The sequence below is a fragment of the Dipodomys spectabilis genome, unplaced genomic scaffold (genome assembly GCF_019054845.1).
Source record: "Dipodomys spectabilis isolate Male_0828 unplaced genomic scaffold, ASM1905484v1 ptg000102l, whole genome shotgun sequence".
In the NCBI taxonomy this organism is placed as follows: Eukaryota; Metazoa; Chordata; class Mammalia; order Rodentia; family Heteromyidae; genus Dipodomys; species Dipodomys spectabilis.
In genome coordinates this window covers 3,372,554-3,387,712 of record NW_024870779.1, presented here as the reverse complement: position 1 = coordinate 3,387,712, position 15,159 = coordinate 3,372,554, and the positions used below count along the sequence as shown (strand labels likewise).

Sequence of the window (15,159 nt, the reverse complement as noted above, 5' to 3'; positions counted from 1 at the left end):
AGAAAAGTTTACTAGGCTTCATCTCCAAAATAACCAGCAAAAAAGCACGGTCGAAGGTGTGGCTCAGGCAACAGAGAACCAGCACAGTAAGTGCAAAGCCCTGAGTTCCAAGCCTAGTACCACATACACAAAAGATAAGGAATAAAATGAAAATATTTATTATGTAACTTTCTTAATGAAATAACATATTAAACACTTATTAATGATTTTCAAGTTATCAGAATCAGTCCTGCAAGCCTAAGCACTCCATTGAAATAACTACAAATTAATATTTAAGATCCTCCAGACAGGCACCAGTGGCTCATGCCTGTAATCCTAGCTTCTCAGTAGGTTGAAATCTGAGGATCCAGGTTCAAAGCCAGCCCTGGCAGGAAAGTCCGTGAAACTCTTATCTCCAATTAACCACCAGAAAACCGGAAGTGGAGCTGTGACCCAAAGTGGTAGAGCACTAGCCTTGAGGAAAAAAGCTCAGGGACAGCTCTCAGGCTCTGAGTTCAAGCCCCACGACCAACAAAAACAAACAGAAAAGATCTTCCTAAAAAATAAAATCGAATCAATTCCAATGCTGTCAAGTAGTTGGATTTTGTAATCCCTAGTCATCCTTTAATTTGTACTAAAATATTTGCTTTAATTGTATTCATAAAAGACTATCTCTGGACCATATCCTGTCAAGTTCTACTGACACAAATAAATGATGTTATATGTAAGTAAAACAATTGGATAGCTTTAACCTAAATCTACCATAGACTAAGAGCCACAGAACACTGAGACCTGTGTGTTGCGATTCATGTTTTCTGGAGAGTTTTAGTGTAACATTTGGGTAACTTTACTATGACTGGCGTATTTCCTCTACCTTCTTCAGTGGCTGCGTTTCCGGTCAGGGGAGAGCCAGGTCCCGAGGAGTACTCAGGAATTACAGATATTTCGTATTTTGTGTCTGGCATCAAGTGGTCCAGCGTTCTCCTTCTCTGGTTGGCTGGGGTGGTGACTTCCTTGCTTTCTCCTCCTGTAACTGGTCTGTATTTAATCCGATACCTTAAAACTCTCCCTGGAGCTTGAGTCCAGGTAATTTTAAAACTATCTGTAGTCTCGTCTGTCACTTTTAGGTTTCGAGGTGCACCTTTTACTGAAATAAAAAAATACAAATAACTATGAAAATTCATAAATACAAGCAAGGCCATATTCATATGTGTGTGATTAAGCTGATTAACTGTACAGTACACATAGGAGTGAAACTTTATGCTATAACCCCTTTAAATAATAATAGTTTAACGAAGTGAATATAAGGAAGCTGAAACTTGTCTTGAATAGAGTCAGGGTTTATAAAGGGAGGGTAGATGAATAGAACAAGAAATGATAGGCCACTACAGTCACAATATTCAATGCACACATATAAAAATGGAAGTAGGAAATTTGCTGAGATGAATGGGGTGGGGACAAGTGTTGGGAAGAATTATGGAAGGAGTGGCTGGCTAAGATTGTACACATAAATGGACATGTTAAGTTGAAACCCCTTTCTAGAGCCCTCATATTATTTGATGACAATAAAAAAAAATAAAACGAATATGAATTTGAAATTTTTACTTGACTTTATGTGAAAAATATAAGAACTAGCTTTTGGATGCTAAATTATAACATTTCTTTAACTAAGCTATGAATAGCTTCTTGGCAAGCATCTCCATTACATTTGGCATTCATTTAGCCAGAGGTTAACTTCTGAAACAATCATCTCACCAGTTTTTTATCTGGATGTGGAGATTAGTTGGACCATATTAGTTGGACAGGAAGCATGTGATGCATATTTAATGAACCCTAGTTAGATGTGAATTTTGAAGTTAAATTACAGTATGAGTAATACAGACTCACAGTCAACTATGAAATTTTCATTAAGATTGATGAGGAAGGCAGCTGATGGATCTCTGCTGTAGTCCTAGCTAGCTAGGAGGTTGAGCTCTGAGGATCATAGTCCAAAGCCAGCCTTGGCAGGCAGGAGACTCTTACCTCCAATTAACCACAAAAAGCCAAAAGCAGAGCTGTGGCTCAAATGGTAGAGCACTAGCCTTGAGCTAAAGAGCCTCAGGGACAGCTTCCAGTCCCAGAGTTCAAGCCTCAGGACTGGCAAAAAAAATACATTCGGCTTTGTGTTTAGTAACCGTGTTTCCATCATCCACTTGTTCAGAGGGCAAGCTGTCTACATTAACGACTCACTCAGGAAAGATCATGAGTTCTCAATGCACTGGGTTGAAACCAGAGTACAACATGCCTGTATGTGTACTCGACAATTTTTAAGTTTGTTTGTCAATTCAGTGCAGCAATACATTACTCCAAGGTGGATGGAAAGATGCATCTCTCAAGAAAAAAAAATGGAAGTTGGCAGACTCGTGGCCATGATTCAAGTGTGTAGAAAAAAGACTAAATCAGTCCGAATAAATGAGGTGGATAGACTGATGGGTTGGAATCCTGGCTCTAAAACTTAACAGGTATGTGATTTTGAGTTTTGGATTGCTCACTATTAAAACATGATTATTATGACATCATGGTTGAATGAGATAATCCATTGAGAACATTTAGCACAGCATCTGACAAACAGGGGGAAGCTAAAAATTTCTTAACCTAATAAAGGGCTTGAATCAGAAATGTCCTTATTGACAAAGACAGTTGAAATCTCAGATTTCACTACAAAGAATAGATTGGAAAGACATTACCAAATTATACCACAGAGGTATGATGACCCAAAACTAAAGCTTATGTGAGATTAGTGGCCTTTGCCCTTTCTTCCCTGGAGGAGGGGGGGAGGGGGCAGGAGGGGAGGGTGATTTTAATGTATTTCTTTCCATAATTTTTTTTTTTGGTCAGTCATGAAGGCTGAACTCTGGGCCTAGGCGCTGCCCCTCTGCTTTTCAGCTTAAGGCTAGGGCCCTACCGATTGAGTCGCAGCACCACTTCTGGCTTTTTTCTGCTTATGTGGTGCTGAGGAATTGAATCCAGGGCCTCAAGCATGGGAGGCAAGCACTCTACCACTGAGCCACCTTCCCAGCTCCATAATTTTATTTTTTATAAAAAAATATTGTGATGAAATATATTGTATATACAGTTAGGCTCCAGTGGCTCACACCTGTAATCCTAGCTACTCAGGAGGCTGAGAGCTGAGGATTGTGGTTTTTAAGTCCAGCCCCGGCAGGAAAGTCTATGAGACTCCTATCTTCAATCAATCACCCAAAAGTCAGAGGTGGAGGTGTGGCTCAAGGGGTAGAACACTAGTTTTAAGAAGAAAACAAACAAAAAACACTCACAGACAGCACTTAAGCCAGAGTTCAAGCCCCAGCATTGAAGAAGGGCAGGGAAAGGAAGGGGAAGGAGGGGGGGGAGGAAGAAGAGGAGGGAGGAGGAGGGGGTGAGGAGGAAAGGGAAGGGAACAGAAGGGAAGGGAAGAGAGGAAGGGAGGGAGGGAGGGAGGGAGGGAGAAAGAAGGAAGGAAGGGAGGAAGGAAGGAAGGAAGGAAGGAAGGAGGGAGGAAGGGAGGGGAGGAAGGAAGGGAAGAAGGAAGTCAGTCTCCAATATACGGTCCAATTAATCTCTACATCCAGATTAAAAAATGGTTGTAGGACTGTTTCAGAAATTATTTTATCTCTGGCTAAATGAATGCCAAATATAAGGGAGATGCTTGCTAAAAAGCTGTTCATAGTTTAGGGAGGGTTTAAAGAACAAAAGGGGGAAATAGGGCTCGGTGGCTTAAAGTAAGATAATGTCAATATATTTGTAATCAAGGTAAAATTCCTCAGCATATAAAAAGGGCAAAAATACAACTAATTACAGTCAGCAAAATGATTTTTTTAAGCAGCTCCATTTCTGAATTTTGGGATAGTTTATTGGAGATGAAAGTCTCATGAACTTTCCTGACCAAACTTGCTTTGAACCCCAATCCTCAGATCTCTGCCTCCTGAGTAGCTAGGATTCTAGACATCAGAATCCAGCCGCATCCTCTCCCTCTCTCTCTCCCTCTCCCACAGTCTAGCACTCCTGCTCTTTCTCTTTTAACGAGAGGATTTACACCACTGTTTATGCTATACAAAGATGTCAAATGTTAATAGATACGTAAGACGTAATATGGACTACGAAGCAGGTGGGCCTTGGTTGTATAATAAAACACTAGCTGTGAAACTCCATGGTAAGAAGCCATCTTACCTTCTCCTGTGGTCTCCTCCCCGGTTAGGGGTGTGCTGAAGCCATCTTCGTACTCGGCGGTCACGTTCACCAAGTACAGGGTCTCTGGCTTGAGGTTGCTGAGAACAACGCTGGTACTCGAGGCCGGCTCTACTACAGTGGCCTCATCGTCCCCGCTGGCTTCTTTGTATGTGATGTGATAGGAAAACACATTGTCTCCAGCAGGGGACCAATCTGCTTTGATACTGGAAGAAGTCACGTCAGAAAAGCGAAGATCTCTTGGAGGCACATAAGCTATGGAAGAGAAAAAAGAGGCAATCATTTAAGTTTCTTTAGCTAACAAAGTAAAAATTGATCTCATGACTACTGATTGCTGTGATGGCATCCACTCATTTGGAAGAGTGGTCACTGAAAGTAAACCTTGTGACTTCCGGGACCATTGGAAAAAGGCCTCTCATAGCCTTACTAGAAGGTCCTCATCACCTGCCTCCACCAGGCACTACTAAGGTATACTATAGAAGTGTCCAATTACAAGGATTTAAGGACTGGAAGCATGGCTCAAGTGGTAGAGTGCCTGCCTAGCAAGTACCAGACCCTAAATTCAAATCCCAATATTACCAAAACAATAGTAAAATTGAATTTGAATTCAGAACTTATTCAAACAAAATAGCCACAGTAGCACATTTACAAGAACCATCAAAATGTTCTTGCTAATCTCTCACACTTAACTATTAAAGTTTGCTGGCAGATAGGTAGATGTTTCAAACTAAAATTAAGAATATTTTCCCTATCAGAAGGAATATTCATTAACAGCCAGGCAATGATGATTTTTGCCTATAATCCTAGTTACTCGGGAAGCTGAGATCTGAGGACGAAGGTTCAAAGCCAGCTTAAAGCAGGAAAGTCTGTGAGACTCTCATCTCCAATTAACCACTAAAACTTGAGAAGTAGAGGTACGGCTCAAGTAGTAGAGCACCAAAAAGTCAGAAAAGGCCAGCAACAACATGAGGACCCAAGTTCAAGTTCTAGTACCTCCTAGACACACACAAAAATGAATATTCATTAATTCAGTCACTGGAAATGACAGTGTTTTAAGGCACGCTAAGACACACACAAAAATGAATATTCATTAATTCAGTCACTGGAAATCACAGTGTTTTAAGGCACGTTGTCCTCAGGGTACACACAATGAAACAGAAGAGATAGGAGAGTGCAAAGTTATTTATCCAATAACATCTAGCATTCTAGATGTTAGAATGCTAGATGAGTAAAAGTGACTGTGCGGGCTGTCATGGGACTACATCCGTCAGAGAAGGTGCCAGGAGAGCGAGGGTGTGGCTCACTGCACATTGGTAAACAGAATTTAAACACAGGGAGAAAGGAAAATAGGAAACTCCAGATGTGATAAATCATGCCAAAAACGATCTCTGGAAGAGGAATATATTGAATTAATCAAAGATCCGGGACTATGTTCTGGACACCTCTTGTTCAAAGGGCCAAACTCAGTATCCAACACAAGAAGATACCCATTTAGTTCTCTATGACAAATAAATTACTACACTTGCTGAGGATCTAAGAAGAGAAATATCTCATGACACTTGTGGCTAAACAACTTTTCAGCAGTGAAGAAGTCATAACAGTTAAATAAGCTAAGTTTGATAGTGTTCAACAACATATGAATGCTACCTTTTCCTGCAAATGAAAAAGAAGTAGCTAGGTGCTAGTGACTCATGTCTATAATCCTAGCTACTCAAGAGGCTGAGACCTGAGAATTGCAGTTCTAAGCCAGCCTGGACAGATAAGTCTATAAGACTCTTATCTCCAAGTAACCAGCAAAAACATGCCAGAAGTGGATGTGTGGCTCAAGTGGTGGAGTGCCAACCTTGAGCAAAGATGACAAACAAAAGTGCAAGGCCTTGAGTTCAAGACCCAGTACAACAGCAGGAGAAAGGAGGAGGAGGAGACTGGGGTGGGGGAGGAGGAGGAGGAGAGCAAGGAGGAGGAAAAGACCAGGGAGGAAAAGGAGGAGAAGGAAGAAGAGGAGGAAGAGGAGGAGGAGAAGACTAGGGATGAGGAGAAGGAAGAGGAGGAGGGGGGAAGAAAAAGAAAGAGAAGGAGGAGGAGGAGGAGGAGAAGGAAGGAGGAGGAGGAGAAGAAGAAGCAGCAGAGGAGGAGGAGGAAGAGGAGGAGGAGGAAGAAGAAGGAAGAAGATCAAAGGAAGAAGAAATGGGAATGAGATCAAGACAGACATAAGGGAGGAAATGATGGAAAAGGTGGCTATTGAATTGGAACCCCTTTGTACAACTACTTAAAGATTAAGCTAAAAATAAAATAATGACAAAGTACATTCTATAATGTTAGAGCAAGAAGACTGTGGCGAAGAAATAACTTTAACCTCATAAAGTCTACTAACCTTTCTTCTTTATAGCTGCCAATTCCTGCTCAATTCTAAGACAGATAGACTGTGTGAGTTCAAAAGATATCCTCTGAAAGGCATCGAAGTCTTCTACCGTGAACACGTGGGTCTCCGCAGGAGGAGAGGCAATGGCTTCCAATTCCGAGCGCACAGCATCCTTCACACCAACTGCAAAGATTTCAACATCCGAGTTCCTGAGCTTGATAGCAGGATCTCTGAACGCATCCGATGATTTGCCATCAGTGATAAGAATCATGACCTTCGGCACATTGCTTCTTGAACCCTTGTTCGGCACAAATATTTTCTCTCTGACATACGTCATTGCTTTGCCAGTGTTAGTGGAGCCCCCTCGGTAGGGAAAGGTGTTGATGGCTTTAATGATGTCTTCAACTCTGTTATATTCTTTCAACGTGAATTCCGTATGAGGATCCCTGCTGTATTGGACAAGGCTGATCTGGACTCTGTTTGGTGAAATCTCAAAACTTTTTGCAAGAACTTCCAAGAACGCCCTCACTTTCACAAAGTTTGCAATCCCAATGCTGTAGGAACCGTCAACCAAAAACACAATATCTGCTTTTATATCCACACCACGAGAGCACTCTGTGAAGAAAAATTAAATTCCTTAAGCTTTCACAAATCTGCTTCCAACCCACACCTCTGCCTCTCTTAGTAAGCATGGTTCGCCCAAAGAACTATGGGGAATTTTTTTTAAATGAAGCCTGAAAATGGGTGTACATACACAATGGAACTTTACTCATTGACCAGGAAGGATGATATCGTGTCATTTGCAGAGAAATAGATGGACCTGGAAAAATTTATGTTAAGTGAAGTAAGTCAGGCCCAGAGAAACAAAGGACATGTGAGGTTTTTTGTTCCATATGTGGAAGTTAGATTTAATTTATAAATGTATGTGTAAAAATTAGAGACATATGCATATATACCTGTATATGGCATATACAGGTACACATTCCTGACTATATAGATGTGCATATATATATTCATATAATATATATATACAGATATATTTCAGTGCTGGAGTTTGTATATGCAGGAGCAGATTCTCCTGGTGTGAATCCTTTGAACAACTAACTTACAGAATGAATACAGAATGAATTCCAGGATTCTGACAGAATGAATACCAGGAAGCTGGAATTAAGGTGTTGGGGGAGAGATCAAGGGGTGGGTAGACGAATGGAAATGGGAAGGATGGAGAATACAGTCATACTATTCAATGTTCACGTGTGAAAACAGAACCAGGCCCTTGAGGGGGACGGGTGGCCCTGGGGGAGATGGGGAGAGGAGGATGGAAGTGGACGTGGACACGAAACCTTGTCCTCTCATCCCTTTGCACCAACACTTAAAGCTAATAATACTGGGAAAGGAAGTCCCACATGGCCTGGCATCCTGTCCAATGGCCCTTTCCAGTATTGCAGACGTAATGATGCGACCCACCCACTTGCACTTTCATGGGCTGCGTCTTCTCCAGAATGGACACGGGCTCGCTGGACGTGAGGCCCTTCATGGCAGACACGCTGATCTGGTACTCTGTGTCTGCAGACAGGTCACGGACGTTGAGCGAGGTGGTCTGGGGTCCCACGCTGAGTGCATGCTGGCGGCTGCCCGGGGCCAGGGGTGTAAGCAGCACTTTGTAGCCGGTCACGGCGCTGGGAGACGGATCCCAGCGCAGCTTGACGTACTTGGATGACACTTCCAAGGCGACCAGGTTTGAAGGAGGCTCAACAACTAAAACGTTAACAAGGAGACACCGTGATCAACAGCAATGGGATGCAAATCTGCTAATGACGTCTTGAGGTCTGGACTTCAGTGCTAATTCTGCTTATACAACTGTAATAGTGGACATGTCAGAAAGGACTCGTCTGCTCCCGCCCTCCCCCAGGTCCACGTGGATTGAACGAATAGTGACTAGGACCTGGTTGCTGAAAAGTGTGGCCCAAGGGAAGCATTTGAGCCAGCACCGGAGACGCACACTCCTGCCATCCTAGCTACTCTGGAGGCTGAGGTCTGAGGGTCACATTTCAATGTCATCCTGGTCAGAAAGACCAGAAGAACTTATCTCCTATCTGCCAACAAAAATGCTGGACTAGAGGCATGGTTCAAGCCCAAGTAGACAGAAAAAAAAAGAAAAGACTTTAAGAAAAACTAATGATATTAGAATATCTAACTTCTAATGCACTAAACAGAATTTTCATCCTAGTTTTAACATATTACCTATTATCTATATCTTCAAGTCTCAGAGATACTCAAAAAAATGTGTTAAATTGATAATTCACTCAATGTCAGCATGCTTTCCTCTTTTAATAATGTCATAAGAAAATACTATAGTGTCATTATATCCTAACTATGATTGTTAAGAAAATACTTCATAACATACAAAGAAAGAGAAAGCAATTCTTAGTTCTTACATAAGAGATTAAGTTTTTAACTAATTTTAATCCCACTTAATTCAAAATGAAAATAAAGTTCAACTACATTCCAAATGCCACCAAGTAGAAGTAACATAATGGTGTATAACATGTATATTGATATGTATATATCAATAATCTGAATGATTTTGGTCTTTCCTGTAGCACTTGGTCATGCATTTAACAATTAACAAAATAGTTTAACAAATTTCAGACAGATCTCCAAAATGCTATATTTGCCACTGGAATCAACTTTCCAGAACTTTCCTTTTTTTTAATCAAGTAGCCTTCAGGACAACTTCCCAGAAGTTGTTGTTTTTTTCTTCAATCAGCATGCAGGACATGAATACACAAAGTCACAAATTCATCTACCACACCTTGCTAAAGGCAGTAATTTATTTACTCCTATGATGCTAGCTACCCAGGTGGCTGAGATCTGAGGATCACGATTCTAAGCCAGGCTAGGCAGACAAATTTATGAGACATTTTTTTTCTCCAATCAATCAACAAAAGGTGAGATGTGGAAGTGTGATTCAACTAGTAAAGTACTAGCCTTGAGTGAAAATGTCAGGTAAGACTGAGAAGCCCAGAGTTCAAGCCCCAGCACACACACACACACACACACACACACACACACACACACACACACACAGGAGAGCCTGACTGTACATAGAAAATATGCCAAAAGTGTCTTAAAGAGAAGAGAACATCAGAACTTCTCCCCCCGCAAAAAAAAAAAAAAAAAAGTTCTAGGAATTTTACAGTGATACAAATATTTTATCGAGCCTTCCGCTGGAGGGGGTGGGACAATGCAGATGGCATTAACAAGGTCCATAATGAGAAATGAATGATGTTTAAAATTAGATAATAATGAGGGTATGTTGACTAAATACATCCACTGGTAGAACACCTGTAAAGTGATCAATGTCACCAGACAGAAAATGCCCAACCCAAGGAAGTTGGTCACACTATTGTACTCACCTTCTTCTCCACTAACCAGCTCACCTAGCTGTTCATCCACCCCAGAGCACACCTGAGAGATTATCTCATTCTGAATATCCACAATGGCATCGAAGTTGGCCACATTGAAAACGTGGTTCAGTGAAGGGGTAGATGCAATTTGCTTCAGTTCTTTGGCATCTGCAGCTTTAATACCTTAAAAAAAAAAAAAAACACCAATGTCAAGGGCATATTGAACTGGAAAAGGGGATGAGTTGAAGAAGTTCTTGGTTTTCTCAATCATTCAAAACTCAAACCAGCCGGATACAAGTGGGCCACACATGAAATCCCAGCTACTCAGGAGGCTGATATCTGAGAATCGTGGTTCAGAGCCAGCATGGGCAGGAAAGTCTGTGAGACTCATACCTCCAATAATCACTAAAAGCCAGAAGTGGAGCTGTGGCTCAAGTGGTAGAGCACTAGCCTTGAGCAGAAACTCAGGCCCTGAGTTCAAACCCCAAGACTGCCACCAAAAAAAAAAAAAAACAAAGATGAAACTATTTTCAAATTCTTCTGAAGTCAAAAGCCAGAATTACTCTGCTCTATAACAAATGTGCAAACTGTTTCAGATGACAGAGACATTTTATATTTCCCATAAAGTGACCAGCCAAAGAGGAAAGCAAATGGTTAGTAAAACAGAGTGAGCTCTGATCTTAACCATGCCATCATTTGTCTCTGCCATCTGTAAAGATAATACTTTCTTCTTCCAAAGTCCTGAATGAGCTGAGCCCTCTGAATTCTTTGAGGATTACGTAATACAGAAAGCACATAAAAGCTGCTTAATGATAATACAAGAAGGATCTTTATTAGAATCCTTGGCCCAGTATTTTTTGAAAAGTAGAGAGCTGGCAAAGAATGTGATTTTCACCTCACTGAATGCATATGCAAAAGGAGTTATAGGAGGGGAAAAGATAAGCAGAAGGTTGCTCAAAGACAATTTGGCTTCATAGTACACTATAAAATGCGGTAAACACTTGTAATAGCCTCTTCCCTGGTTCCTGGAGAAATCCAACCTTCCTCTCCCCAGCCACCACGTAGATCTCTGTGAAAAAACTAGCTAGATCTCACTCACCCAAAGAAAACACTTCAACTCCAATATTCTGAAGCTCTCGTGCTGGAATTTCCACTTCATCCTGGGATTTGCCATCCGTAATAATAATTGCCACTTTAGGAAAGCCAACTCTTGCTCCAGAAGATTCCGTGAAAGTGTTCTTCACCAAATAATCAATAGCATCCCCTAAAGAGAAAAGGAAACGCATGCATTCACTCTCCACCATCCCATATTGCCCGAGTCAAATATTATCGGTTTATCCCAAAAGGGTTTCATGTATGATAATCGATGGATTCTTCACTTTTTCCCAAAACAGACAGGCACTAATTGGAAGCAATCGTGAAGTCTGTGGAAAATACCTGTCATTGTATTGCCTCCTTTGTATGGGATTTTTTTTATTGCAGCGAGCAGCTCATCTCTTTGGTAATACTGGTTTAGGTTAAATTCAGTCCTGGTATCAGAACTGTACTGAACAACGCCAACCCGTGTCTTCTCCTCTCCAATGTCAAACGCAGACACAAGGGCAGCAATGAAGTCCAAAATGTACTTGAAATTATTTCTTCCCACACTCCACGATCCATCCACAAGGAAAACTAAATCAGTCCAGGCACTGACAGAGCATTCTGAAATACATTGGATATAGATTTTTAAGTGATACATTATCAAATAGATCCATCATTAATACACACAAGTCAACACCATAAAACTGTCTTTCTAAATCATTCTATTCACTAGGATGCATCTATTTTTCTTCATTCACATTCACAAAAGAATATAAAGTTTTATGGACACAAATAGAAGCTTTGGGTTCGATTCCTCAGCACCACATAAGCAAAAAGAAAAAAGCCGGAAGTGACGCTGTGGCTCAAGTGGTAGAGTGCTAGCCTTGAGCTGAAGAGCTGAGGGACAGCGCCCAGGCCCAGAGTTCAGGCCCCACCACCAGACCCCCTCAAAAAACAAAAACAAAGACAAATAGAAGCCTTTTTGGTAAGCGTCAAGACGGCGTTTGGAGAATAACACAAGAGAAACACAAGAAGAGGTAACTCGAGTCTATGACATATCCCCCATGAGATACACAGTTCAAATATTTCAATACCAGCTTACTTATTTTTCTTAACCACATCCTCTCTCTTTCCTTCAAGCAAAAATTGTACAATGCATCTGGATGACATATACAAGAAATATGAGTGATACTTTTATCCTTTGGTATTTATCAACAAATATAAAAATCAGTGCTTGGTGTTCAAACAAATTGAGTTGAGGAAAAACAATGTTTTAAACATATCCTGCCACATTTTTTCAATATAGCTATTTAAAGTTTGAAAAAAGAAAAAAAAGTAATCCGGGTGCCGGTGGCTCACGCCTGTAATCCTAACACCTCAGGAGGCTAAGATATGAGGATCAGGGTTCAAAGCCAGCCCAGGCTGGAATATCAGTGAGACTCTTATCTCCAATTAACCATCTGAAAACCGGAAGTGGCGCTGTAGCTCAAGTAGTAGAGTGCTTGCCTTGAGCTGAAGAATTCAGGGACAGTGCCCAGGCCCAGAGTTCAAGCCCCACAAACGACACAAAAACAAGTAATCGAGAAGATTGAGTCTAATAAAGCCTAAAATTATACAGAGTGACTAAAATGTTTTGTCTTTATTATCAATGTTCTCAGTTTTGACAACTATGGCTACTTCACTAAAGAAAGAGAAATGAGGGCTGGGAAGGTGGCTCAGTGGTAGAGCGCTTGCCTTGCATGCCTGAGACCCTGGGTTCGATTCCTCAGCACCACATAAGCAAAAAGAAAAAAAAAGCAGGAAGTGGCTCTGTGGCTCAAGTGGTAGAGCGCTAGCCTTGAGCTGAAGAGCTGAGGGACAGCGCCCAGGCCAAGAGTTCAGGCCTCACGACTGGACCAAAAAAAAAAAAGAAAAGAAAAGAAAGAGAAAGAGAAATGATCATTTTAACTAAAAAATTTAAAACAATGTCCGTTCTTAAAAGTCCCAAAATGCAATTATCAGTTTTCATAAGTGCGTATGTCACCTTTCTTTTTCTATAGTAAAGAGCCCAGGCTGGTTTTCATGAAAATCTGTATTTATATGACAGCACTGAGTGAATTCTCTGAAGATGTTTTTGTCCTTCCAAGTCAGTTGGTAGATAATAAAAGAAATATTTTGGCTACGAGAAGGAAAAGGTCCTGGAAAAATGTGCAAGCCAAAGTTGCATGCTTAAATAATTTTTTCAAACTATTTAGTAGACCAGCCTATGTCTATTTACAATGCCTATATTTAGTATAATGCATTGGTTTGGAATAACTGTTGATGGTTTGGAGAAAAGTTTAGTATTGTAAGTGTATAGTGTAAACTTCATTTCACATTATTAGGCATTTGAAAGGAAGATCAACAGTCATCTGGAAGGAAGATTTCCAGATAAGGAGACCTTTGTGCTCAGAATCTTATTACTGTCATTCTGGATCACAAATGCAACTTTTACAAAGTGGCAAAATTAGAAGACCAAGAAACCTCCAAGCGTCTGTGTTGGTAAAACAAACAAAGCAGTATAAGAAAGAAAAAGAGGCTATTGACCACAAAACTTAGATTGAATAAAATTACTTTCATCTGATTATGAATGCATCAATTTCTTCTCTTCTTCTCAGGGGTGAGGGGTGGGTAACTAGGGATCAAACTCAGGACATTACCCTTGCCGGGCAAGAGCTTTACCACTTAGCTACATCCAAGTCAACAAATGCACCAATTTCTTAGAGAAATCTTACAGAGATTCTGGAAAAGGTTTCGAATACTGTCATCAGCTAAGGATGCCAGTATCATAGAGATGAGTCCAACACCCAGCTAGACGTAGAAATATATTTTCAAGACAGTTGAACAGCTAAGTGAGGGCATTGCTTCAGCCTCATATTTGTTTTATGTCCATCAATTTCATTTTGTTGATTCTGGGGCTTGAACTCAGGGTACTGGTGCTCTACTACTTAAGTCACACTTTCTGCTGGTTAAATGGAGATGAATTCTCTTGGACTTTTCTGCCCTGGCTAGCTTCAAATAATGACCCTCCAGATCTCAGCCTCCATAGGAGCTAAGATTATAGGTATGAGCCACCTGCATTATCAATGTCTATCTATTTGTCTTAGAGTGGAAAATTGGCTAGAAAGTCAAAATTCAGCATTACAACTACATAATTATATATTTCTCTATATTTACTATAGGCTCTTTGAATGCATATAGAAATTACTACAGGAATGAGATCAGCCTTTGTTTATATTTATGCTATGTTTATGTTTATAACCAGTCTATGTTCAGATTTATTTAGATTAGAAAGCCAAGCAAAAATACTTACTTTGTATCTCTGCTTTTCCAGGTTTCTTTTCTCCTGGCTTTGTCGGACCACCTGTTTGAACTGAGGAAAACTTCATTATTGCAAAAGGAAAGAACACGTGAGAGAGGAGAGAGAAAATACTGTTCTTTGACATTTTATTTTAAATATATGATCATGGCTAGCTGGTCAACCTGCTAAATAAGCAGTTCCTTGCAAATAAAATTAGTTTAGTGAGATTTTGGAGATACATTATTGCCTGGGAAGAAGTAGAATGAGTTACATAACTTTCATTTACAGCATTTCTGCTACTTCCAAATACCAAAGTTCTAAGTCAGGAATGAATTATTCATACTCTGTAATAACTCACATCCTAGAAAGGTTGGTTAGTGCTGATATCAATTAACTCCTCCCAATAAAAGGTTACATCTCAACTTGGAAAAATGCTTCATGAAACAAAATATACAAAAGTGCATGAATTTTTATGTCCGCTTACTTGTTAGTTGGCCTATAACTGGCACACTTTCTTCTACTTCATTATATGAAGTAATTGTCACTATGTACTCTATTTCAGGTATAAGGTTTGATAACAAAGTTTCAACGGTACTGGCTGAAAGGGTGAACTCTTTAGTGGGCCCATCTGGAATGAGAGAAAGAAAAGATAGGAATGGAGTTAAATAGTTTCAAGTATAACATAACTGCAATTCCCAAAAATCTGAACATTTTTAATACATGCACTTTTCAGGATATCTAAACATTACTTCTTAATTGCCTTCCCAAACCAAGAACTTGAGTGG

General features: G+C 40.4%; 1 protein-coding gene across 1 annotated transcript in view; it reads right to left on the bottom strand.

The window, feature by feature from the left end:
- Positions 1-15,159, bottom strand: part of Col12a1 (collagen type XII alpha 1 chain) — a 128,651-nt gene that overhangs the window by 103,356 nt on the left and 10,136 nt on the right. The window contains exons 3-11 of the mRNA XM_042687119.1: positions 14,859-15,002; positions 14,387-14,446; positions 11,413-11,676; positions 11,075-11,239; positions 9,985-10,158; positions 8,033-8,323; positions 6,578-7,180; positions 4,186-4,458; positions 854-1,126 (exon numbers count right to left, since the gene is read on the bottom strand). Coding sequence (XP_042543053.1) covers positions 854-1,126; positions 4,186-4,458; positions 6,578-7,180; positions 8,033-8,323; positions 9,985-10,158; positions 11,075-11,239; positions 11,413-11,676; positions 14,387-14,446; positions 14,859-15,002 — 2,247 coding nt within the window. The remainder of the gene's footprint in view (positions 1-853; positions 1,127-4,185; positions 4,459-6,577; positions 7,181-8,032; positions 8,324-9,984; positions 10,159-11,074; positions 11,240-11,412; positions 11,677-14,386; positions 14,447-14,858; positions 15,003-15,159) is intronic.